This window comes from Mizuhopecten yessoensis, unplaced genomic scaffold, assembly GCF_002113885.1.
Source record: "Mizuhopecten yessoensis strain PY_sf001 unplaced genomic scaffold, ASM211388v2 scaffold6383, whole genome shotgun sequence".
NCBI lineage: Eukaryota > Metazoa > Mollusca > Bivalvia > Pectinida > Pectinidae > Mizuhopecten > Mizuhopecten yessoensis.
The window spans coordinates 426,583-452,436 of NW_018406522.1; the positions used below are offsets into that span (position 1 = coordinate 426,583).

Consider the following 25,854-nt stretch of genomic DNA (forward strand, 5'->3'; position numbering starts at 1 on the left):
CTGAATGCAATATGAATTCGTATGAAAGTAGCATATGAAAAAAAGAGCGGAGACAAAGACGGATAAATATCTGATTTTTATTTCATCAGTAAATATAACCACATATAGTGTCTGACATATGTGAGTAACATTCCTACAAAGAGCCTGATAGTAAGTTATGCCCATGTCTTCGTTAAGCAGTGCGAGCTAACCTGGTTGTAAATATTTAACAGAGTTGCATTATACACTGCATGACTTGGTATTATTGCAAATTGAAGAGACGGAACAATAATTCTTAAAGGGAAAAATTTCAGTCATCTTTTCCTACCTTGGACTGTTATGTCCCTTTATAAATCTCGACAGCCAAAATTTGCTTTTTTTTTGTTAAAAAGTCTTTTCCATAAAGAAAAAAAGTTACCATCAAAGAAAAATTTGTAGCCAACATTTGAGATGAGGTATAATATTGTACAAATAATCTCTTGAGAGGAATTCTATTCCAGCTAACACACCTAAGCCAATATATAATTACTGAATGAAATCAGTCTTTTATCATGGAAACTATCATGGTGACTGAAATAATTCATGGTCAAAATAAAGTTCCGAATATGTAATAAAATATTCAGCAAAATTATACACTTGATAAAGTAATCGACTGATTTGATCAAAATGTTTTGCGCTAACTTATTTTGTTAACTTAAATAACAGTCTGTAGAGGATTTGAAATACAAACATGTAGGGAAACATCCTATTTGAAATAAGCAAAGTGATTTATTTTTATGAAAATAAAGTACTTTCAGTACATGTGTACATAATTTGAGTGAATATTTATGAGTTAAGAAACATTGAAAGTATGAAAAAACAATTTAAACCAAATTTCATTTATAAGATGGTAGCTCATTATTCTGGAAGTTTTGTAAACCTTCCTCCTAAACGAAACCCAAATTTCAGGCAACAAATTGATGGAATCCAAAGGCACTGATATAACCAGAAAAGCTTGATCAACAATTTCTGCCCAAAGCTGTAAACAAAAGTGATTATTAAGAGGAAAAGTATTTTGGAAATTTGTTGACGTTCATTTTTTCCCCATAGAAGTTCAAAATGACCATGAACACTAAATGTGGTTGTCTTGGATACCTATCTATGATATTATACAGGTATGCTATTTATATGCATATTATGTAGTCACAAACGGATGAATTATGTTTCATATAACACTGCCTGTATAATCGTTACATCACTGCTTTGTATATACTCAATAATAAGAAAGATAAAAGCAATTAATTTGGTTGTGAATATGATTCTGTGAATTCAAAAATGGCAATATCGTAGCAGGTCCATTCTCAGTACAGCACCCAGTCAGAGCCGAGTCTGGCTCAATGATGAGGTCAAGGGCAGGGATGGGTTCTATTCCGTAATGTTAAAAAACTTATTCAGACAAAAAATATCAATAAATATGAACTCGCTGACTAAATACAATTAAACTATACAATATTTATCACCTATACATATTTAACAACATGTAAATTAATATAATAATAATAATAATATGCAGAGTAACATCTACAGCTCGTTACAACTCTATGCCACCATCGCCATAGTAACGAGGCAGAAGTAGTGTCGTTATATAATATAAACCAGACAAAGCATTTGAACACACACTGTCGACCCCCATCTGTCCTCCATCTTCTCAGCACTCGGAGTGTTGCCATAGTAACTATGTGTCGTCGACAAAGACACATCTGTTCGTGCGACATTGGTATAAACATCTATATATGGAAGAGAGTCCGGCATCGGGAGATACATTCACAAGACAAAATAATATCCACGATCTGACCAACAAAATGATGCACAGGTACACAACAAAACAAATACAATGTCATATTACGACCGTCCAATGATAAGATACTGTCAATAAATCAAATAAAACTCTCAATTTGTAAGGGGTAGGCTAGCTGTGAGGGGCTCGGTAGCACTATAATCTGGTTACCGGTCATATGTAAAAGTCTGATAAATCTTTGCATAGATTAAATATCAGAGCATCAAAATGGATTTAAATCAATTATATATTAAAAGGGTTTTTCACCATCGTTCTCATGTTCAATGATACATAAAATGCCAATCTTGTTCGTCACTTGTTTATCGTAACAGCGAGAAGAAGTATTGGCCAATAAAAATTGACCGAAACATTCAAATTTGAGAAGCTCTCTTCCCAAAAAAATTGCCAGCTGGCCAATCAGATCTGTCGTTTTCATAAACACTGCAACAAGGCACATACAATACCGATTGTATCTACCAGCTTTAACACTGGATACCTCTATCCATAGCAACCTATTACAGGTAGGCTACCGGATAGCTATCACCTGTATAACTCAATAATATCAGCATTAAATAATCGAAAAGGGGGAAAAACGGAGCAAGGCTACTACAACTGTTAAACAATAATTGTAACTCTACGGGAGTTGCACAGATTCTATACTGTTATAGAAAAAGCAGTTAAACTCTACGGGAGTTGCACAGATTCTATACGTGCGTATAGAAAAAGCAGTTGATGACTTGTATAATGTAAAGCTGAATTTTGCACAAAAAACTAAAATCTTTTTCATTGGTTACATTTGTATATGAACTCAAATGTTAGCGACGTTATCATCGACAGTAGAGGACCTATACAGACGCCTCTGTAACCACGGCGATGCGCAGTAGTCGTATATTACAGTAGATATTGCCCTACGTTCCATCCTTCCATTTCACTGTTCTTGACGATTCTCTGTCTCCATGGTAACATGAGTTATGAAACTCGTAATTAATGTCCAAAGACATGCGGGGAAACATTTGTGCCCTTAATTGTCTTTGAATGACCTTGGCATCTCTTTCTGTTGTCGTTAAATCTCCTTGGTTTCTCCCTCCTTCCTTCCAAAATTACCCATTTGTGGTAAGTCAGTTATGGTACAGAGAGGTCACAAGGTCAAATTCACATTTGTTTTTTATGGCTTCACTTTACCACTTTGACCAATCATAATCTTTGTTACAAAGTTCACTATGGCCGATGCAGGCTGTTCAGGATCAACCTCGGCAAACAAGTGGCAAGCGTTGTCTGAATGGCCACCAGACTTCCGTGCGACAAAGCCGAACACTCTGAAATAAAAAATATATTTTTGAATAACTTTATCCTGGATAATCCATAAAAACAAAAAATTCGGCCAGGAACCCAATGTGATTCAGACATAATTGAGCATGTTTCACTATGACCTGAATTTTATAGAAAATTCAAAATAAATATTTTAAATGAGCTATCATTTCTTTTGGAGATTTATAAAATCAGAAAAAAACTATGGACAGTTGTGAAATTCACTTCCATTTGTAGAGAAATACATGATTTGAGATTGAATAATTCAGCCTTTGGTAAGATTCAAATGTGACTCTATGGGTGAATTGGTTAAAATGATAATGTTGTTGCAGTTATTTTAAAAACAGCTTGTAATCAATATTAGACATCCATGTACATTGTGTATATATGTGCTTACCTTGCTTCCATCAGAGCGCCAGTTTCTGTCTCTCTCTTCCATCTGAAAACAAAAATGGCAAAATGTAATTTGCATTGAATTAGAAATGACATGAATATAACAGAAATTGATTTAGAAATTCAAAAGAACAAATAACCATTGAGTCTAAAATTCAAGCTTGATATCGGTATTTAATTCATTCAACTCTGAAAACACATTTGAACTCTACCAATTCAAAGGTTGGAATAGTTTATTATCAAATTTTAGGGTTGAATGAGTTAAGGCTTAAAGCCTTATCATTTTCTGGGGTTAACAGGTCAGTGATTTCAATCCTTAACATTATAGGTAGCACAAGTACAGCATACTACTCAAAGAAAAAAGGCTTTTGTACATGAGCTCGAGGTGACCTTGACAAGGACACTTACTTGCGACCATCAGGGTCCATACCACAGTACGTGACAGCGGCTACAGGGTAGTGTCGGCGGAAAAATAATCTTTAAAGAGAGAAACAGAAGTTTAATGATATACTTCCGAATAAAGGCAATATCACAAAACATTTGTCCTAAATGGATGGAGATTAAGTAAAATGTGAAGAAATAAGTTCCCTATTGAATTTGAATTTAGAAAATGAAAGTAGTTTTAATGTATTTATTTAAATCAACGTAACTATTTTAAGAGACACGCCTTAAATTTACATTGTTATGACTCTAGTGCTCTGCCGAATTCTCTTTCCACAATGAAATGGAATCTAACTTCATTTTTTTTTCTTTTTTTTTTTTCTATTGAATTCAAAATGACAAGAATAAATTCAACAATTTTTTTTTTTATGTGAACTATTAGACTAGATATAAATTGTAGCTCTGTTTACTTACTTTCTTTGGTTGTCTGTGAGGGTGATACCCTGGTTGGACACCTTGAAGTGGACCACTGTTGTCTTGGGTGATGGCTGCGTGTCAAAGGTCACCTTCATTGCCCTGGCAACAGCCTGGGGACCGGTTAGTGACTCCGTATCCACAGTATTCAGGAACAAAACATTACAAGCTGTGGAGATATGAACAGGTAAATATAACCTAACTGCAGTAAAATATTTAATTTTGGTCGGCATCATTCATTGACTTTCACTTAATGTGGAAAAAATCTAAACCCAGAATTGAAGACATCACTTTATTTTGAATAACGAATGCTCGTTTGCGTATTGCTGCGTGGAGGTGATGTTAAAGACTTACCTGCCCCCTGAGCCAGGAGGGCGGCGGCAGAACTCGGCAGTTCAGACTTCGAAGAGCTGTCCATTGTACTACTTCCATCCATCGCCATAGTTTCTGTACATAGATGACAAATACAGAAAATCAGCAAAAACCAATTTTTACGAAAAAATAACAACAGTACATTTTGTTTGATATCATTAGTCATTTGTCCAAGTGTGAAACATTATATTAAAAGTGTGCCATTTTATTATTTTTCTATAAGACTGTCCTGACTTTCCTCAATAGGAGATGAGCCTCTACAGGTAAGTGGTCGGTCATATTGTTAGGCTAGGACAAAAGACCATCAGGATACGACCATATAGACATTTACCTCAAAACAGGCAAATTTCTTAAAGTTTGTTTTTGGTGATGGTCCTTTAATGGCAAGATAAAAAGAGGAAGCCACCTCAAAGCATTACTTTCACTTTCATGATAGAATCAAGCCAAGATATAGTTAACTATTGATTGAGGTCACCGAGTCATCCAGAACTGATAGATTGCTCAGATGTTCTTTTTGTGATCTCTGAATAGCAGACTTGGTATAACTGACTCCTAAAATGAGGGGTTTGCGATTGGTTGATTTGAGAATCATGTGATGATTTCTTACCTGCGTCAGGAAGCATGAGTTTACAAGGCAATGACAGTGGTGTATTAGAGTGCTGGTATACCAGAGACGCCAGACTCCCTGAAACAGATTTTTTTTGTTTTGTTAAAATACAGATGGAATCATCAGCTTTCTACGGAGATATGAACATTTTATGAACAAATAAAGTTTCACAAGCACAAATGGGAACATATGACCTTAAAAATTATACTTGTAATTTTTAGTAATTTTCCTTAAATTAGTACTACTTATATTTTGTAACTCTAAAATACTTTCTTGTGTACCTTGTTATCAATTCTTGTGTTCTTTCTATATGTCATTGGTACTTGTGTACCTTTTAAGTGTCATCATTATTTGTGTACTTTCTATATGTCATTGATTCTTTTGTACCTTCTATTAGATGTCATCATTTCTTGTGTAATTTCCAGGTGTCATCATTTCTGGTGAACCTTCTTTATGTCATCAAATAATTATCTCCTTATTAAAGCTATTGAAAAGATTTTTAGTGTAGACTTCTTTGGATGGGCTTACTACTGAGCATAAGAATCATGTATCTTAAATAAGACTCACCAAAGATAGGTTCGTTGTTACTGCCCCGTAACCGCACACCTTTGTGTGTGGGCTCTATGAGGAAGTGCCGGACAAGGTCGGCAGAGGGGTCACCAGTTGACTTGGTTTGGACATTGGCTGGGATATGTGCGACCTTGAGAGCGAGGCCAAACGCACCGGGGTATGAGTTACTGTCCCGGACGACAAACGAGCCAGGATGTTTATCCTTCAGCAGCACAATAGCTGTAACATAGCAGGTTTTTATTGATTCATTAGTTAAACATATTTCAATATAACTACAGGAAAATTTATGTGACTCTCAGGTGAACATTTTATGGTAATATTCATTGCATTGAAAAGACAATGATACATGTATTATCAATGATAAACATGTATAACAACAGGATAGATATCTCTGTGAACGAGAACCAATTACTGCAGCAAAAACAATTTTTGACTTTAACATGATTTGTAAGTAACAGATACAATGACATATCCAACTTACCATCCTCGCGTGTTATCTGAGGTTTGTACCAGTATTTCGACATGTCCTTGACAAACCGCGGTGTGGTGATGTGGGCAGGCTCTGATTCTACAACACAAGTATCACCATGGTAACATCCAATCACGGTTAATATACACAAGTATCACCATGGTAACATCCAATTACGGTTAATATATTCAAGTATCACCATGGTAACATCTAATCGTATTTCAGAATTACTTTAGTTACGTTTCATCATTTAATCATATTTAAGATATGACATGGCCAAAATCATATTACATTTGTATTAATTAAAATCAATAATATTTTACAAAAGGATTGTTTTTGAGTTTATATGCTACCTTACATTATAAATATGAATATATTATAAAAATTAAATTTGAGAAAAAGTAAACAAGAATTGTTTTACTGCCGTTACAGACAACCGAGATAAACATACCGGCCAGTGAGGAGATACTGCCTCGTCGTGATGTACCGAAGTAGAGGCTGGGTGAACTCTGACCTGTCATTGAGTGTGAGGTGGGGCTCATGGTACCCCCAACACTCAGCTGTTGGCGGAGTGTGTTCAGACTGCTCGGTGACGGCGGACTGTAACGATACAAAAACGTACACATTATAGTCAACAACAAGTCGGTTCATATGTCTCTCTAGCAGCTTGTCCATAGGACCAGAGCTTTTCTAGTGTTCTAAGCATTTGTAATTATTCCGTGCTCAACCCAGCTGTATAAATAGGTATATGTATATTTTGGAAGTAAACCTGTGAAAAACAACATCTATACTTACAATCCCTGGAGATTGGACAAACTGCTAAGCTATTGGTAAATAACATGAAAGACGACTTTCACTTATTGTTACCCCACTTGCTTTCGAGAGGGTGGGGCTGTGTGTGCTGTATAATAGTTGCTTTGTTAGTGAATTCATGTGTCTGTCTTAACAGATTCACTCCCCCCCCCCCCCAAAAAAAAATCAGGTATATCTATATGACACCTACTGACTATACTATAGTATAACGTATTTCTAAACTCAATATCTTTTCCCACCAGTTCAGGTACTCGAGTTTTAGACGACCGACCAAATTACTCTATAAAACAATCGATATACACAACAATATCATACCAGTAGATTAATTACCACAAAATGTACACACAGTTTTTCTGACAACCTACCAGATATTTGTGTGAACTGACCTGGTCTATCCGTCTATAAAGTAGATCTCACCGTCGGTATGTTTGTTCGAGTGATCACTGATGCATTAAACCATAAACTTACACACGTCACGGACCAAGTGTTCTTGTAACATATAAGCTTTTCTTATATTTTCAAATTAAACCTTTCATGTGACTGTGCAAAAGCCCAAGTAATTTGTTGACTTTAATCTTCTTGAGATCTTTTTGAATGCAAGCAAATAAAATTTTCATGAATTCATTTTTTATAGTGAAATAATCAATATTCCATATATGCTATGTGCAACTAAAACACTTTTAACAAGATAATTCACGGGATAATTGAAGCATTTATCTATTACCTACCCATTATCAACTAGTCGTCTATTTAATTTATTGCACTTCAGAATCTAAGACCAGGATGCAGTGGTGTTTTCTGAAGAAGTGTGGTGGGATCTATTTTACTGAAAATTGATAAAATCCTGAAAAATCTTTTTTCTGATAAAAATGGGCAATTTTAAAATCCAGAAAACCTGAACTTCTGCTTCAAATTGAATTTCTTCTTAACTATATTTCAGTAAAATCACCAAAAATCTGTGAAATTGTCAAGAAGTTTTAACAGATAATAGGATGAATCTATTCATACAGCTACAGAATCAATAATTCGAAGGAAATTTTTCACACGACTAGAGAATGAATAATTTCCAATCTTCCCCTACATTCTGTCAATTTGAACTGAATCTAAATGAAACATCACAACAATTAAGGAAATTAAGGTTAAAGTTCTACTTTCTTCACGAGTAAAGTTGGGTAAACATTTTACTAACACAGATCACTGAACACCGTATAAACAAATTGTGGTTTTCTGGTATAGTACCTAATGCTATAAAGTATACACAAAGATTTCCATATGAGTAAAAAATCATCGTTATGTCTTAGATAAGATAAAATTGAGAAAAACATTGATTGAAAATTGTTACCTGTTAGTGGAAGGCATTATATTCCCTCATATTGTATATTTTGAGTGAACGAGACACAGAAAGTTTTAGGTGGTCTACACTCCTAGCAGTCGACACTATGACACTACACCCTTGAAGTGAATCATTACATATATACACAAACCCTAGAGGCACGACTCAAGACTGTAACAGGCTAACCTCCAGATCTGTATCGACATAGCTCTATGTCAACGACTCAATAGAAGGTTTTAGTTTTAAAGACAACTGTTAAATGGAGATAGAAGCCCCGAACAAGAATTTGTGTCATTTAAACAGAGGACAGGTAATCTTGGACACAAAGATCTACACATCAATACTTTCGTGCGAGCTTCCTGTCTTTTAATGTCCCTGACTGGGCTATTGACAACAGTGGCAATGACAAACGGACGACCCCCGGGGTCGTTTGCTGTCATATTGTACACATACTAAACAGATATGTTACCTGTGCTGAAGTAGAGGCCAGCACAGGTAAGCACAGGTAGAGAAATTGTCACCAACAGAATAACGCCCCTTCATCAACCCCTGTTCCAACATTAGCATGTTATCGTGGTCAAATGTGGGAGAGTTTCTAGGTACAGTCATACATTTCCTATGTAGGTATTCGTAGGTATTCCTGTACAGGTATATGCATAAACTACATCAGCTAATTTATGGTAATTGATTTCAACCCTTGACCCTACTTACCCCAAGTCACAAAGTAAAAGGACCTGTTTCTTTGATGTGAGGTAATACAATTTATTATTGTCTTTGGTGAAGAAACAAGGTACGCTTTAACTTTCCATTATGCCTTAGATAATCGCTTCTCCTCAAATAGCCATTTATAGGTAAACGGGCCGTTAATAGATTGGCACATCAATGTGTAATCCAACACGCTGCTTAGAAATATGTCTTGTTCAAGTAAAATTACACATGTCTTCCTTCTAGAACTTTTGAGTGTGTCTTACTCATCTGTTTTTCTTTTCTTCTTTTTCTTTTTTATTCACAGTCCCCACTATATGTTTATAATCTTTATTTTTATTTATTTATGGTATTTGTAGTAAACCCTTTCCCATTGATATGTTTAGGGATTGAAAAGCATGTTCCAACATTCCTAATAAATCTACTTCATTTCTAATGATTTCGTACACATACCTACCAGCTGGGGATTTCAGGTGAAGAAGTTATATCCACAAGATGTCGTATAACGCTACAATTCGGCACAGGGAAATACTGAGATTTGAACATTCTATAACTGGAGTCTAATAACTCTTCCTTGTTCCTTCTTATAACTATATTGGTAGTCATTTATCAATGGTGGTTTTCACAAATTCTGCTTTATAACTTATTTTACTTGGAGTCTGTTTTACCTGATAAGCTAATCAATTAGCCAAACTTTCTGATGTTTTGTAAATATTTTAAAAATTAAACCCATTTTGCCTGTCTTGTTGTTAGATGAGTACAGAATGTTGATACATGTAAATTACTTAAAATTTCAAAATATTTTTATAAAAGTCTTCGATTAAATACCGACCTTCACTATTTAAAAGACATGCCTACAATAATTATCCTTAACAGGATACTAAACATTATGTAACATTTAAACTTCCCCAAAATATGTAAATTTATGTAAATTTATGGAGGGTTTCAAGTTTCACGTGTCCCGGTGATTTTTTTCTTCATATTTGTATGAACTGATATTGTGGAACTCTTCTGATCATGGAGATAGAAAAGTGTGTTCAAAGTTAATGACCCATTTCCCTATACATAGGTATTTTTTCATTTTTTGAAGAACTTGGTCAGTGAGATACAATTGATTGACTTCCTGTCAGGGATGTTTTTAGAAACACTGGATATGTGACAGAAACAATAAAACAAACATTGACAGACCCTGTCAGTCCTTGACTGTCCCCCGAAGACAAACTGGTCATTTGTCCATCCTGACAGCTGATGTTATCTGTATTGACAGCTTCTGGGTATATCAGACATTTACATGACCAACTTTTGTAATGGATGTGTTTGAACCTGTCACGACCTACACTAATTATATCAACACAACAATAAAATATACTAATATAATCTATTTATATGACAAAAGGTCTGTGGGGCCTGTATAGAAACTTGTTTTATTTCATCCCGAAATAAATATAAATGTCCGTGTTTGCTTTCAACACTATCTATAATGTATCCTATGTAGTTATCTAATTAGATAGGTGCATGTGCCAGGCAAACTACAAAATGAATTTCATTAGAAAGAATCTTGAAAATAATACATTACTCATGTATCACACACTACGTTTTATGTAAATTATTATTAAATTTTACATAGATCTGTCAGATGGTTTGGCTTTCGTTCAACATGTAAAGATCATCTCTTACAAAGGGAGGTAATCACAAAGGGAGGTAACTACTCTGTACTTTATAGGTAAGAAATAACTACCTTGTGGGTGTCCTGGCCATGGAGCCACCAGGGGAGACCATCCTAGGGCTGGTGTCCACATGGAGGGCGTGGCTGGCATCTTGTGAGGACACACTCCCAGACTGGTTGCGCACTCCGGTGTGGTATTCCTGTTGGTACTGGTACTGCTACAAAACAGCATGGTTCGTTAGAAGTTACAATTTACTGTATATATAAATAGCTAAAGGAACAGGAGGATATAATAATAGTAAGGTGAGATAAATGATATCAAAAATTAAACTAAATACTGAACTAAAGCAATATACACTCTCACTTGAACTCATTCACCCCTAAAGACACATTTCAACTCTTCCAATTCAAAGGTAGGAAAAGTTCATTATGAAAGTTCAGGGGTGAATGAGTTTACTGCTGGACTGCAATGTTGGTGAAAGTTAGTAAGAGGGCAAGTTTGAATACCAGCTTATTAATAAGGTAAAGCAAATGGACGTACTAGCTTTATTGTCATTGAATGCAAAGGGGTGGTGAAGGGTGGGGCAGTGGTGGGGGTTGGGCAGTGGTGGGAAGGGGAGAACACTGATTTAATAGGTCATCTAGGACCATTACAGGGAAATATTGTAATGTAATCCGCAAGTCTTAAAGAAAGTGGAAGGGAAATCAATTAAGGGATATTTGATACAATACAATTTTTCATTGGACCTATATTCTTTTCTTCCTAACCCACTGTGGAAAGGCACTAGGTGATACTTTGCCCAGTGATCCATTTTACAAACATTCTTGAACTTCAGAACATTCCTTATCCTCAGTTTTTCTATAGGAAAGCAACATCAGAGTTAGAGAACTTAATTCAGTAATGCTTTCATAAGGAACACTGTATACTTGGAAATATTCACGCCAGGTTAACTTTCGCCCTCTGTAATGAGGACAGATTATCCTTGGAGATAAAGTCAGTAAACAACTAGTCAAATGTACTGTGATGGCAACACTCGTAAAGGGCGAAAGGTTCCTGGTATTGTGTGTTTTACGGTTATTGGTAAACAGTGAAATATTCCTGGTATACAGTATTTTAGGGTAAGTAATTCCCTGAAGTTAACAAATGTTCGTGAAACTGGGGAGAGGTACTAACCTGATGTTGTGAGTGTTGTTGTTGTGGCTGTTGCTGCTGATGCTGCTGTTGCTGAAACTGTTGTTGTTGTTGTTGTTGTTGGATAACCTGTTGTTGATGTTGCTGTTGTTGATGATGCTGGTGTTGATGTTGTTGCTGCTGCATCTGTTGAGGCTGCTGATGCTGAAGCTGCATAATTTTTAATTTTAACAAATTAATCTGCTGATGTTGGATCATGTGTTGTTGGTGTTGCTGAGTCGTGTGATGCTGGGACGACGTCGTCGACGACATCGTGTTGAACGGGCTCGTCATACTGCCAGCTGAGGACGAAACAACATCTCCCCGTGTAAATCTGGTGTTTTACGATCACTGCTGGAAATTGTTTACTTAACACACACTTCCGTGTTCATCACTTACATTTCATTATGGCCAGGTTATAAAAACACCAAATCAATGAGAAAAACTTCAATTAGGAGATTTTGTATAACATTTCAAATAAGAGGTGACTTCATCAGATATAAATTATCTTGAACCTGCAAACAGCTGTTTTTCTAAGCCAATGTGCAGAAAAAAACAAATCATTTCTAAGGTTGGAGATCCTGAAAAATTATTATATATCAAAATCTTGTTCCTGAAATGTAAATGATCAACTGTTGTGTGAAAAACAAGAATTGATTTTTTTTTTGGATTAAATTTCTATTTGTTCACCTAAATCTATCATCATTTCCCCTGTAATATCAACCCTTAAACATGCCCATCCCACATTAATTGATTTTTTTTTTGGATTAATTTTCATGCCAGACATAATTAAAATTGAATGATTTGAGAAATGTGTTATAAATGTAAACATTCAATTAACTTCACTTGCAGGATTGAATACATGCATATGTGATTTATCATTTACAGTGCAGGGACAACTGTGTGACCAAAATCATTCCATGCGACAAGTGAGAGTTATCTCCCTTAGACACAAAATTCAACAACAGAAAAGACTGTTTCAATGGAAATATTTTTCTCTACTATTTATTTCTAATAGTTCTTGCTTAGAAATAAACTACTGTGAATCATCTTCCGATAATATTTGAAAATTAAACTGCACATGATTATTTGGGATTTATACATATATTCGGTGTATTTCTTCTCCACATTTTCCAATTTAACTACTTTAGTTTCATGGTCCTAAATTTTTCTGGCTGCAACAAATAAAAAGAGAAAAAAAGGCTCAAGAAATAAACATATGCCAATTTATAATGAAGCTAAAAGCCATTTACATTTTAATCTTGGTGACTTAAAGATTTAAAAATAGCATTTTCTTTTCCCTTTATATATTTTTTCGAAGTTTTTAGTGCTCGTTGTCATGACAATACCTGATCGCCTGAGGCCCCCGACATCTTCAGGGATGGAAGCATAAAGCGGGTCGGAGCCACGACAAATCTGTCGCGCGACCATATTATTGTAGGCCTCATCTTTGTCATAGTTAGCGAACGGTGAAGTGGGCGACATTGTCGGCGTGGGCGCTACAGTAGCCATGGCGACAAGAGGAGAAGGCAAGATGCATAAGATTTAGTACGAACAAAATGCAGGCTACATAACACTTAAGTGTTGAGAGTGGATTTACTTCAGCTAACCTGGAGTTAGTAATAACAAAGATAGGTTCTACAACATTCTATATACAATATATCAATTTAGAATTAAACCTGTCGTTATAAACCACCTTATTAGCAGAAAACACTGTTGTTTTAAGATTTCTACATTATTTTGTACAAAGTGGTCAATAAAGACTGGCTAAAAATCTTTAAACAATGTTTCACCAACTAAGACTGGTGCATAGTGCATTTTAAACATTTACTGAAGAGATATTCTCTTTCTCATAATTCATCTTGAAACAGACTGAAGTCTTATTGATGAAATCATTATCGTAAACTATGATAATTATTGAGTTCAAATTAATTTTTAATTTTAACAAATTAATCTACACTACCATTCACCCTTTTGTTTCCAATGTGACCAATCAAAATCTCACAAGAAATTGAAAACACGACTATGAATAATATTCAAAAATGATTTTTTTTTCTTTCTTCAAATTTGAAGTATTTATTCCGTCTTTGCGTATTGCAGAGTTATCTTCTCTTGTGAGCAGGTATTGATTGTTATGTCATCTGTTTGTGTGAGAAAATTACGCAGTTTTCTCAAAAATTGATGATGTTACTCTCACAAACAAATGACGTAACAATTAATACCTGCTCACAAGAGCAGATAACTCTGCGTTACGAAAAGACGGAATGGGCATTATATCCCGTACATTTTGAAAGTTCATGAGAAATGATAGGTCACTTGGTGATAAGTGCAGAAATATCTCGTGACAATAAGATCCATGGCCGTCAGGATAAACTACAATAACGACTAAATTAAAACAAGCAAACAAACAGATGATATGAAGAAGCAAAGGAGACTTAAGCCCAACACTTGTTATATTCGCAAATAGAAAAAATAAAAGCAACAAAAACTAGTGTTTCTTTGGCTACGGTGTAATAACGATTTTGTTTTTGATAGTTTTGTAAAGTACCAGTGCTCTTTTACAGATACAGCTGTAAAGTGTGTAAAAATTCAAAACGGCTATGAAGCTGTCTTATTCACTTTCCTTATAAATGGAGTAGATAACACATTCAAATAATTATACATTCATCGAAGCCTGAATACTTCTGATTTTTTCAAACTATCAAAATGTTGGCTTTTTCTTTACTTTTTCAAATATTTCTATATCTTATCTACATGTCAAAAAAGAAATCTCCCAATTTTTGTCTTTTGTCCCAAAAGTGATGATAATGAATGACGTTTTAGTTTTCCCAAGTAACTAAATTTTTTACTGCATGCAAGTTTCATTCAAAGAAGAATTTTAAATACTAGAGGAAGTTAATTTGCAAATTATCTGATGAAAGAAATGAAACTATATGCACACAGAAACAAAACTACAAACATCACAGCTGACATGTTGGTGGGGGTGGGGGGGTTGTCTTTTACAATTTCTAGCAGAAGGGATTCTTACTACTGACTAATGATGAATGCTTCAGACGTCTGAGTTCTGGTTCAGACGTCTAGTCCTCAGTATCTATGGGAGCGATAGGATGTCCGTCTCAGACTCAGTTTATTGAAATCTTTGTCATCTTAACGAGATACAAGGTACAATATTTGATTGAAAAAAATCAATTGTTGCAGCATGAAAATAGACATCTTCTTAATTTTTCAGTTTTTTAAACTAATAAGTTCTCAGCAGTTTATCTATACAATTTATTTTTTATTTTTATGGACTTTTAGAAACATTTCCCCCGGAAAAAGTCATAAGTGTTTTTTATATGCTTACCTGGCAGAAAGCAGCCCAAACAGTCTTGATTTCTCAGAAAGTCTGCTAATTAACTTGTTATGAACAATATCCTAACTTAAGGATCATATTTCTATTTTCTGGAGAAAAATGTTATTTGAAAAACTATTTATCACATAATGCACTGTGTTATCCAGTGAATATACCCATGTCATATTTGTTTGCGTATTAACCCATGTAATATGACCTATCAGCCCTGTGATTAGTTGTAAGTTTCAATTGTTTCAATTGTGACGTCACACCTAGGCCAAGTACATGACGTCACAGACTTACGCCAGAGGCTCGCTAAATTGAAAAATTCTTACACTTATTTCATAAATCTCATATGAAATGGAAACTCATGTAAGATCCTATATTTATGTATTTGTGATACTTAAAATTTTCGAAATCTAGTTACATAACAAATGATTCAGTCTTTCTACTGACAAACAAGATGAAGAAAATACATCTGGACAATGTTTCGTTTGATTTGTTTAATATTGTAATAGATGTTAAGTGCCACCAACACAAACTTGTACAGATACAAAATCCAAAAAAAGCCAAGTTAATGAGTGAAACACAAAAATACCACTAAAACCGTCACCAAAGTGCAACATATCATGCCTTTTCCCTTCCCATAATCCCTTGTCCAAAATGGCTACTGACTGACAGAACTCATCAGTCAAACTTTGGACGATATCATTAGCAAAACACCGAGTAGTAATAAATAAAGCAAACGGAAAATGTAAAACTTGAACTGAAATAAAAACAGAAAAACAACTGGTGAGGATGAAGAACAAAAAAAGAGAATGAAATGAAAATGTTACCTTGATTATAATATGGAGTCCTGGGGGACACAGGGAATGGTGGAGTTGCTATGGAAACCGCAGGCAAAACAAAAACAAAACCACAATAATTACCAACCAAAAACCATGAAACATAAATGCAGAAATGAAAATAACACATAAGCCATCACATTTTCTCATAGCGCCAGAAACACAAGCACATCCAACAACATATAAGGGAGGCAACTATTATTTTTTTGATAATAACTATATAATAGAGTTGCATCCCTTTTCAAATAAAATCTGAAAGGAAAAATGTTCACTTTCTGTACCACCCAAAGTGAATAAGCAAACAATTCCAAATATTTTTTTTGCTTTTTTTTTGCCTTTTATATTTTTGTTTTTCAATATTGCTTTCAGCGAAATTTCAAAAATCCTTTCACAATTCATTTTCTTACCCTAGTTTAAAATTAAAAAAAGTTTGCTTTCAGACTATGTTCAAGTGTACAACACCACCACATCAAAACATCAAATAATCATACATCATATTAGAAAACATCTCAATAATTACATATATATTCACAAATGTTAACAACCAGCAATGCATGTATAAACATCATAAAATTCCACACCCATTACAACAGAGTCAAATTGACATTTTACAACATATATACAATCACCAACATTCAGGTTTAACTACTTTGATATTTTCTTGATAATTTACGGTATAATTATGAATAATTTAATTTGCGCAAATATCTAATTGTTATGACTGTGTTTAAACTCATCGACCCCTGAATACACATTTGAACTCTTCCAATTCGAAGGTTTGAATAAGCCATTATGAAATTTTAGGGGTGAATGAGTTAAATCACTTCTTTGCAGGAATTCTATTTATAAAATATTAAAATAACAGAAGCATGCTCCTCAGAAAAATGAATTTAAATAAATGTTTGTGATCTATTTTTCTAAGAGTTTATTCCTTAATTTGGAGAAATTATTTCAACCATTCCGAATAATGCATATATCTTTGAAGAAAAGTATCAAAGTGATTAAAACAGAACTTTTTTTTAACGAGAAATTCAATTCCTATTCCAAACATTCACCTGCCAAAGACAACATTTACACAAGTTTTCCAACCATTGTCAAAAGTATTCAGAAACATGCGAAGAAATAAGAATTAAAATTAAAGAAAATCATAATCAGAATTCATATTTAGCAGATTTGACATAATAAGCGCCCTGGGCACTAAGCAATTTTGGGGAATGAAATGACAGCAGATCGTTCAATAGGCTCAAAAAAATAAAGCTATGATAGACATTTGCCCCCCAAATAAGTCAGTAACTTATTGTCAAGGAATGTAACGCTCAGGCCGAAACAAAGAAGGGTGGTGCTCAGAAAGGACTGGGTGCTTATTGGGTCACATCAGATAAACATGTTCAATAAGAAACACAGTTCTCTCATACCGTAAATATGGCAATAAAATTTCTATTGTTTGGAAATAATTCTTTATTTTTTTTATAACAAACAGTAAAAGTCACAAAACAATTCAATTTCCAGCATACATCATTTCAAGGTCATATCAAGGTTACTCCAAGGTTAAAGTTGCAAGGCCATACAGAAGTGAAAGGTCAAATCAGTACACATGTGAAACATATTCATAATCATATTACTAAATGATTTAATCAAATAATTAATAATAATTTGATTTTTTTTCACAATTTAATATTCTTGATACGATCTTCAATGAATTTTTCTATCAAAAAACTATCAAATTTATCCAAAACAAGTTAGTAAATTATAACTTATGTTATAAATTAATACATAAATAAAATATATTGAAAAAAAATATACATTATTTCATTACTTAAAGCAAAAGATAAGTTATTAATATATAATGTAATGAAGTTTGTTAAAGTTTTGTAAGATTCAACAGTTTATATCTGATTATTTAAAAGATATTAAGAAAACCATTTTGTTTTTGTTTTTTCAACTGTCAGAATAAGAGGAACTTCATGAAGAAATCAGGGACAAAGGTCATACCATGCAAGGTAAGTGGTGTCATAATTTTAGGCAAAAATTTACCGAAGGTTTACGACAAATAAGAAAATCTGTTACCCATCACAAGACTAATATCTGTAAATTTGAAACATCCATGCCTCAGTCGATTTCAAAAATCTACACATGCAAACATTTTTACAGGCCAAAGGTCAAATTGGGGGGAAGCTGGAAGCTTTGTGTCAAGAGATCATTCAAGAGTGTAGCATTCATTCGAAGCAGAGGTAAAAATTTGTAAGGAAAAATTTCTTTTGGAAAAAAATATATTACAACATCATTACAAGGGATAAAGGGTTAATTAAATGTTTCCTTTTTACCATGCAAATCCTGGTTAGATCCGAGGGACATTCGGCGTACTTTCGCCTCTACTGCCTGGATAATTTGTTCTGTCATGTTGAATTAGATTAGTGTTAATATTTGGAACACAAGCTTCTATATCAGTAACAGGGGAGGGGCACCTAAAGGTGGCAGAATGAGACGGATGAGAAAGCAAAACGGATTGTGTTAATAATGGCTAATGATTGGCTGTTTGTCTTCACCAATGAGTGTCAATGTGAGATTAGCGACATATGATTGAGCCATGAGTGTCGTGTAAGCTTATTTCTGATTGGCTGCGAAAAACATTCAGTGCAAACTTTTTGTAAACCATATTTACTTACAATCATCTACATATAACAGGTCTGAAAGTTCAAGGTTCAAGCTAGATCAATTGTTTAACCACAAATAATGCGTTCCTGGTGTCTTAGTTTCTCAAAGTGTTCTACAGGACACAAACACACAATTATGTCGGGATATTCTGGCAAAAATATCTCGAAACGTTTCAATGTATTTTCAGAAGTTTATCAATCACAACTTTTATCATTGTTACCTGGGCTATACCTATTATGAGGATAGTTTCTATATCATTTTTTAAACCAATCAAAACGAACCAGTCTTATCTGAAAAACATATTTTTAATATTACGAATAATTTATTATTTTTTTAGGACGAAATTTACTTAAATGTTTTAATGATCTTTATGTCAGAAACAAACAGAAACAAAAGTAATTTGGGGCTAGATACACACAGATAGCTGCTGAAACTAATACCACACTGAGAAAATCATCTATGTATTTGCATCTAGAGAGGCTAACACTAAAGACAGGATTGGCAGAGTTGAGGCTAACACTACAGACAGGATCGTCAGAGTTGAGGCTTACACTACAGACATGATCGTCAGAGTTGTGTAAATAACCTGTGGATGACATGGGTTCTACATATTTGAGTAAATCACAGTTATTCCACCTTGATAGCTAAAATCTATACAACTCAATTTTCCTTTCCTGTTTTCGAGAGTGTGAACGAAATATCCAACAAATTCTCTTAATTCTTAACTCCCGATACTTATGTCAAGTCATCTAAAGAAAAAAATGAGCAAATCTTATCTAATTTCATACAAAATTAAACCAAAAATAAAAATCTAAATCAGAAATGGTGGGACATCTACTGTTATAATACACTGGAAAAATTGTTCAATTTCTCTATAAACTGTAAACAAAAATATGTATTTACATCATGAATTTCATTATTATATTTTCAGTGTTCAGAGGCTGACTTAAGACAGCTAAATGAGTTAAAGATCATGGATATTCATTAGATATTTTATTCACACTTCACACGATGTAGAAACTAATTATAGTGGTATGGACTATGGAACACAGTGATTTGATGGTATATCCCTATATTGTTAGTGCCATGAAAATTGACAAATATCAAAAATAACATAAAAATGATGTGTAGAGTGATCTCCCTTACCTGCTGAAGCGACTGGGCTGACCGGGAAGCTTGGTGTTGTAGCTCCGGAGCGTCCCATGGTTCCCATACCCTCTGGTTCCAGAGTCTGGACCCCAGGGCCAATCGGGCGGAGGCTGATCTTGTCTTCTTCCACGACGCTGATCTGTTTGGGGGGTGGGGGAGCTATGGCCTGCACCTGGCTCTGTACGGAGGATAAAGGATAATGGCCAGTTTTAGTTAATGTCACAGATTTGACAACTGAAATAATTTGCCTTCCTTGGTAAGTGGTCATAAGTACGTTTGGGTCAGGATTCAATGAAAGTCTACAGAAAGCTTTGACTGAGAAAATCATTTAAAAGCAACTTTTATATAAAAAACAAAGTGTGTGTTTCAGGTAAAATTTATTCATTTATACGATTAAATGACATGCCATGGTCCCAAAGAAAGATAACTACACTAAACCGGATCATGTTCAAATTCAAAAGGGTAGCCGAGGTACATACAATTACAATGTACTTTTCAAGCTCACTCAATCCAACTTTAAATCAAATCTCAGGCAAGCCAATAACTGAATCCAGATTTGAGTCATACAAAATCCAAATTAAAAACCTCGATGTATATTTATATCAGAGAGATTTATTTTGTAGTCCCCTCGAACCCTCTTATGCCGGCGTTACTGATACGGTTTCACACGGCGGGCAGGCTACACTATTATACATAGGGCAAAACTTCAATTGACTCTAATGGAATGTAAAAAGTTGAAATCAAATAAAAAACTACTTATTCTGAAATGAAACATGGAGGTGAAATGAGTCATATATGTATATATCTACAAGGATATATGTTTGACATTAAAACTGTATTATTTACCTTATGATATTCATGCTTCATCAGGTTTTTGATATACTATATATATATAACGAACTGTCCATGCAGTAATGCAGCAGTATGTCCTGTAGTTGGCTAGATAGAAAGGTAATCATACCAAACAGAGGCTGATGGACTTGTACCTATTTACACGAAATTCAGCCTCGTTAACTTGATCCCAGGGCCTTCATGTGACACACCATGTATTACCCATGATTAGTCTAGTATTACTTCGGTATTAGGCCCACCTCTTTTCAAAATGCTTCCTGCATATCGAGTCAAATTCAGTCCCAGGGCCCTATTCTCAATCAAACCTTAATTCTAGATATTATATTTGTGCATCAGTGTAATTTGCACTTCAAATGCATAAAAAAAAGTTTATTTATATATTTTACACATCAAAATTTTTGTTGCCAATTCACAACTGAAAAAATTGTACCTATAGGTTTGTAAATTGCATATTTCAAACTTCAAATTTATTTTGATGCAAAAAAAATCAGAAATATTTGTATTGCATAACTTTTGTTTTTGTTTTTTTTGTAGATATTTAGTAATTATGACTTTTTACCAATATAACATTTTTCACTGCAGTAACTATATGGTACCAATGTTTCCTGACCAAAACGTGATATTTATAACTAACATCACCCTTTTCTCCGATGTTATTTGGTATTTTACCATTATTAAATTCCTACATTCAAACATCCATGCTGTAACACTTTTCAGTCAATTTTTCCACATTTCTGAGTTTTCTACTTCAGGGCTAGACACTACGGGTAGCCCGATAGTCTGAGACTAGTTAACTATACAGCTGGACTAGCGGTTCTAAAATCTACTGGCTTGATTGACAAGTCAAAATTTGATATTACTTATGTTAAATAATTTAAGGATAGTGAATTTCGGACATGGACTAGTAAAATTGTAAACTAGCAGCCTGACAGACTAGTAATTAAAAAAATAATTTCTAGCCCTGGACTGCAATATATAACTATATATATACCGAGTATATACGTTTTAATGTATTATTCATGCCAGTCTTTGTTTGTATCAAGCAACTCACGATTTATTCATTCAAATGCGAGTACAGAAATATTATTTCTGGAATGTTAGATCCATGCAGGGTTTCATTTCTCTGTCATGCAGCTGATGATGAAGATCCGGTTAGTCAATTATGAGATAAACACTTACAGTTCTGGCCGCAAAACGTTTCAGGACCAAATGCTAGATTTGGAGGCAGAAAACCATGATGGTATAGGTGAAAGAAATAAGACAGCTAAAGGGAAGAAACCTATGCAAAGAAAGAGTACATACCAAAGAGGAGGAAACTGGACAAAAGAAAGGTATAAACATGAATATGATGTTTAGATACGAAGAATTTTAATGATTATAGAAGTGATATGATAGAAAAGATCAACCAGGGTTTAGACGTTTCCTAGGGATGAGATGACAAGATCATATCAAACATAAATAGGTACAGAATAGGACAGATCTCCTTCATACAAGATGAAAACCTTGTTTTCATTCATTTGTCAAAGGGAAGTAACCGAGAAGATTTTTACATTCAAGAGAAAATGATAAGATATACTTCAGGTTCATCCACAGGGAGTTGCTGGTAGCATGTTCATCCAAGGAAAATTATGCGAAGATTTTCATTGAAGAGAAGAAAAACGTTGGGTGCATTTTGACAGAATTTTTCATCAACGATGAATCAGAAAATATGTTCCAAAGGGAGGTAATTCTGTTTTACCTTCTTTTTGATGACTTGGCTGTATATGACCTCGTCTGCTGCTTTGCTGGATTTGGACAGTGTGAATTCTGTCTGTGATTTAGACTGTGTCAGGGTCTGAGTGTCCAGGGATTCGATTGAGTCGATTGTCTGGTATTCGGAGGTGATAAATTGCTTTTGTCCCATCCTCGTTGTACTGGCGAGCCTCGCAGGTTGACTGGTTGCCATAGTATTCTCCGACCCTCTGACCGAGTCGATTGTTTGATATTGTGATGTGACGAATTGCTGTCTACTGGATGTATTAAACATTTGAGATTTATCCACTACTGCGTAATGGCCATTGTCATCCACCTCAAACTCGGATGTTCCCCGTTTAGTCTGCCAATCAAGCCCCTGACTGGTTTCAGCTCCACCCTTAGAACAGCTTTGGTTTACACTCAGGCCAGCAGCATTACTGGTGAGCTCCCTGTTTGCTTGACCTTTAGAAACTGTTTCACTTTTAGCTGTAGTTGATGTTGCGGTCCTGTCAGATTTTTCTATTACAGGTTTTAGGGAGGATCCACCTTCGGAGAGATAGGTATGCAGCATCCCTAGCTGGTCAGCGCTGAGTTCCCCTTGACCAGGGACGTTGATAGTACACTCATGTTTACCTGATTTATGGCCTGGCTCGATCATGAACACTGGTTCTGCCTGAGTGATTGTTTCCTGAACGAATTGACCAGTCTGCCTGTTACAGCTTGATTCTGAGGTCATCTGCCCAGACCAGTTGGTGGTAGCTTCTTTCTGATGAATAGTGACTTCCGGCTGGAAATGTGTGGTAGCGGTTGTGTATTCCTGTTGTTGTGAATGAGTTATCTTCATTCCAGGTTGCTCTTCATGCATCATGGCGACATGCTGTTCCTGTCTCTCAGCACTTGTTGCCCCAGTAACAGGACACACACCAGTAGTATCTGTGATGGTCTGTGATTGGAATCCAAAACTTGGAACAGGTACATCCTTCTCATTGTCAGTCAGGACTTCCTGAATGTGTGGACCTACTTCTTTGGCAACAAGGCTGCGAGGGGTTTGGACTTGCTGACTAGTGGCAATGTAAAAGTCCACCTTTTGTCCCACTTCAACCTCATCTCTACTGCCCCTTCGACTGCCATCACGTGATCCAATCTCATCTCTACTGCCCCTTCGACTACTATCTTGCGAATCAATCTCATCTCGACTGCCCCTTCGACTGCCATCATATGATCCAATCTCATCTCTACTGCCCCTTCGACTGCCATCATATGATCCAATCTCATCTCGACTGCCCCTTCGACTGTTGCTGCCCCATAAAAGTTCCTCCAGAGTCCTCGTTCCCCCGAGGAAATCTTCACTGCCTTTGTTTCTGTCACAATCCAGCTCGTCTCTGCTACTCCTGCGACTACAGCTTCCCCACTGGACATCCAGTTCATCTCGACCTCCCCGACGACTGTTGGGCCCCGAGTTATCTCCCCGTTGATCTGTACGACTTTTCGAGACGGTGAGTGTGTTCGGGCTGACTTCAACCATTTCCTGTTTATGGTCAATGCATTTAAGATCTCTCTTTTCTGTGGCCGACACGTCATCGGCAGTAACGGTCCAAGAATCAAGGTTATAGTTCAAGGTAACGTCAGGCTTTTCCTTGGTCCAAGCTGTCAATTCTCCAAGCAGATTGTTCAGTGCAGTATTAGCTTCCACAAAAGACATTCGAGCCTCACTCTCGCTTGTTTCACTGTTCTCGCTGACCTCTGACCTCGGTAAACTATTACAATTTGACCTTGGCAGAGTGTTGACCTCTGATGACCTTCTTGGAAGATTTTCATCTTTGTTATTTCTCTTTTCCTTTTAAAACCAACATTTTTGTTTTAGAGATTTTACTTTCAAACATGAAACACACAAAAATGTTTAAACTTATCTTAAACTTATGAATAAGACTGTATAGAGAAAAAATAGAAATTCTGAATTTGTCAGTATCACAAAAATGTGGGGGTGAAGGGTAGTACAACGTGATGACGTGAAGTTAGACAACCTTTATATGACCTTTACTGTATTTGTAAAGGTCAAATGAACTGTTTGACAACACATTCTGGAATGCATTTATGGCAGCACAAAATATTATACTTATAAGATCCTCAACAAAATCAATATTTCTTAAAAAAGAAAGAAAAAAACCCTAAATGAACCTAAGTACAAATGATCTGGAATTACAAAGATGATTTGAAAATTGAATATTATGCATACTGAAATATTCATTCAGTGTTCTTTTCTCCTAACTCATTCACCCCTGAATACGCATTTGAACTCTTCCAAATCAAAGGTTGGAATAGTTCATTATGAAATTTCAGGGGGAAAATTGTTAAAATCTATTATGTAAAGGTACTAAAATTGACTGATGATGTTGAGTCTCTATTAGTGTACCAAATATCCTTCTCTTACAGAACAATCCTTTTTTGTACATTTTACATGTTAGCTTAGTCAGTAAACATATTTTTAATGCTCAAATACACAATAATTTCTTAACAGGAGATAAATACAATGACCATCTGCAGTTACCTTCCCTCTTACACATTTTTGTTAATTTTTTTTTGTTGTAAAGGTATATTTAACTCATTCACCACTGAAGATACATTTGAACTCTTAAAATTCAAAGGTTGGAATAGTTCATTATGAAATTCAGGGGTGGATGAGTTAAGATAGCGAGTCCCACCACTTATTATTTTCTAGTTGAATAATGCTATTTCCTCTAAATTCATACAGACAATTATAAGATGCAGCCTTTTAGGTGAGTTGGAACATTTTGGAGTTTTTCTCAATAATTCTGAAGTAAAATATTAACATATCAAATATAACATAACTGGTGATGGGGAAGTTTCCTGTTTTATAAACAAGAGGTCTTGGGAACTTTAAATGAATAAGGAAACTTTTAAAAATAAAATAAAAAAAATTGTGTATAAAGCTTTAATAAATAGGAAATCATTTTCAAGTCAATAAAATGCCAAAGAAATTAGAACTCTTTTTCATTGGAGGTACAACACAGAGCAATGTTACTCTCTATCTTAACTCATTCACCCCTGAACTTTCATAATGAACTATTCCAACCTTTGAATTGGAAGAGTTCAAATGTGTCTTCAGGGGTATACGAGTTAACAGAATGTCTTGTTTACATGGAGTGACTGTTTTCATGGACAATACACCGACATGGTTTGTCTGTACCGTATAACAATGTCTTGTTCTGT

General features: G+C 35.0%; 1 protein-coding gene across 26 annotated transcripts in view; it reads right to left on the minus strand.

The window, feature by feature from the left end:
• Positions 1–58: 58 nt before the first annotated feature.
• Positions 59–25,854, minus strand: part of LOC110452090 (serine-rich adhesin for platelets-like) — a 291,726-nt gene continuing 265,930 nt past the window's right edge. For 17 of the 26 annotated variants that reach the window (XM_021500386.1, XM_021500395.1, XM_021500387.1 and 14 more), the window contains 16 exons: positions 22,628–24,460; positions 20,035–20,215; positions 18,558–18,626; positions 16,225–16,272; positions 12,259–12,359; positions 12,061–12,228; positions 10,959–11,104; positions 6,821–6,969; positions 6,382–6,468; positions 5,898–6,119; positions 5,331–5,408; positions 4,706–4,798; positions 4,352–4,520; positions 3,905–3,973; positions 3,501–3,542; positions 59–3,111 (listed from right to left, as the gene is read on the minus strand). In XM_021500386.1, the coding sequence (XP_021356061.1) occupies positions 2,961–3,111; positions 3,501–3,542; positions 3,905–3,973; positions 4,352–4,520; positions 4,706–4,798; positions 5,331–5,408; positions 5,898–6,119; positions 6,382–6,468; positions 6,821–6,969; positions 10,959–11,104; positions 12,061–12,228; positions 12,259–12,359; positions 16,225–16,272; positions 18,558–18,626; positions 20,035–20,215; positions 22,628–24,460 (3,606 nt within the window). In that variant the 3' untranslated portion in view covers positions 59–2,960. Of the gene's footprint in view, positions 3,112–3,500; positions 3,543–3,904; positions 3,974–4,351; positions 4,521–4,705; positions 4,799–5,330; positions 5,409–5,897; positions 6,120–6,381; positions 6,469–6,820; positions 6,970–10,958; positions 11,105–12,060; positions 12,229–12,258; positions 12,360–16,224; positions 16,273–18,557; positions 18,627–18,899; positions 18,921–20,034; positions 20,216–22,627; positions 24,461–25,854 lie in introns of all 26 variants that reach the window. The other 9 variants (XM_021500400.1, XM_021500399.1, XM_021500388.1 and 6 more) reach the window with 8 other exon arrangements.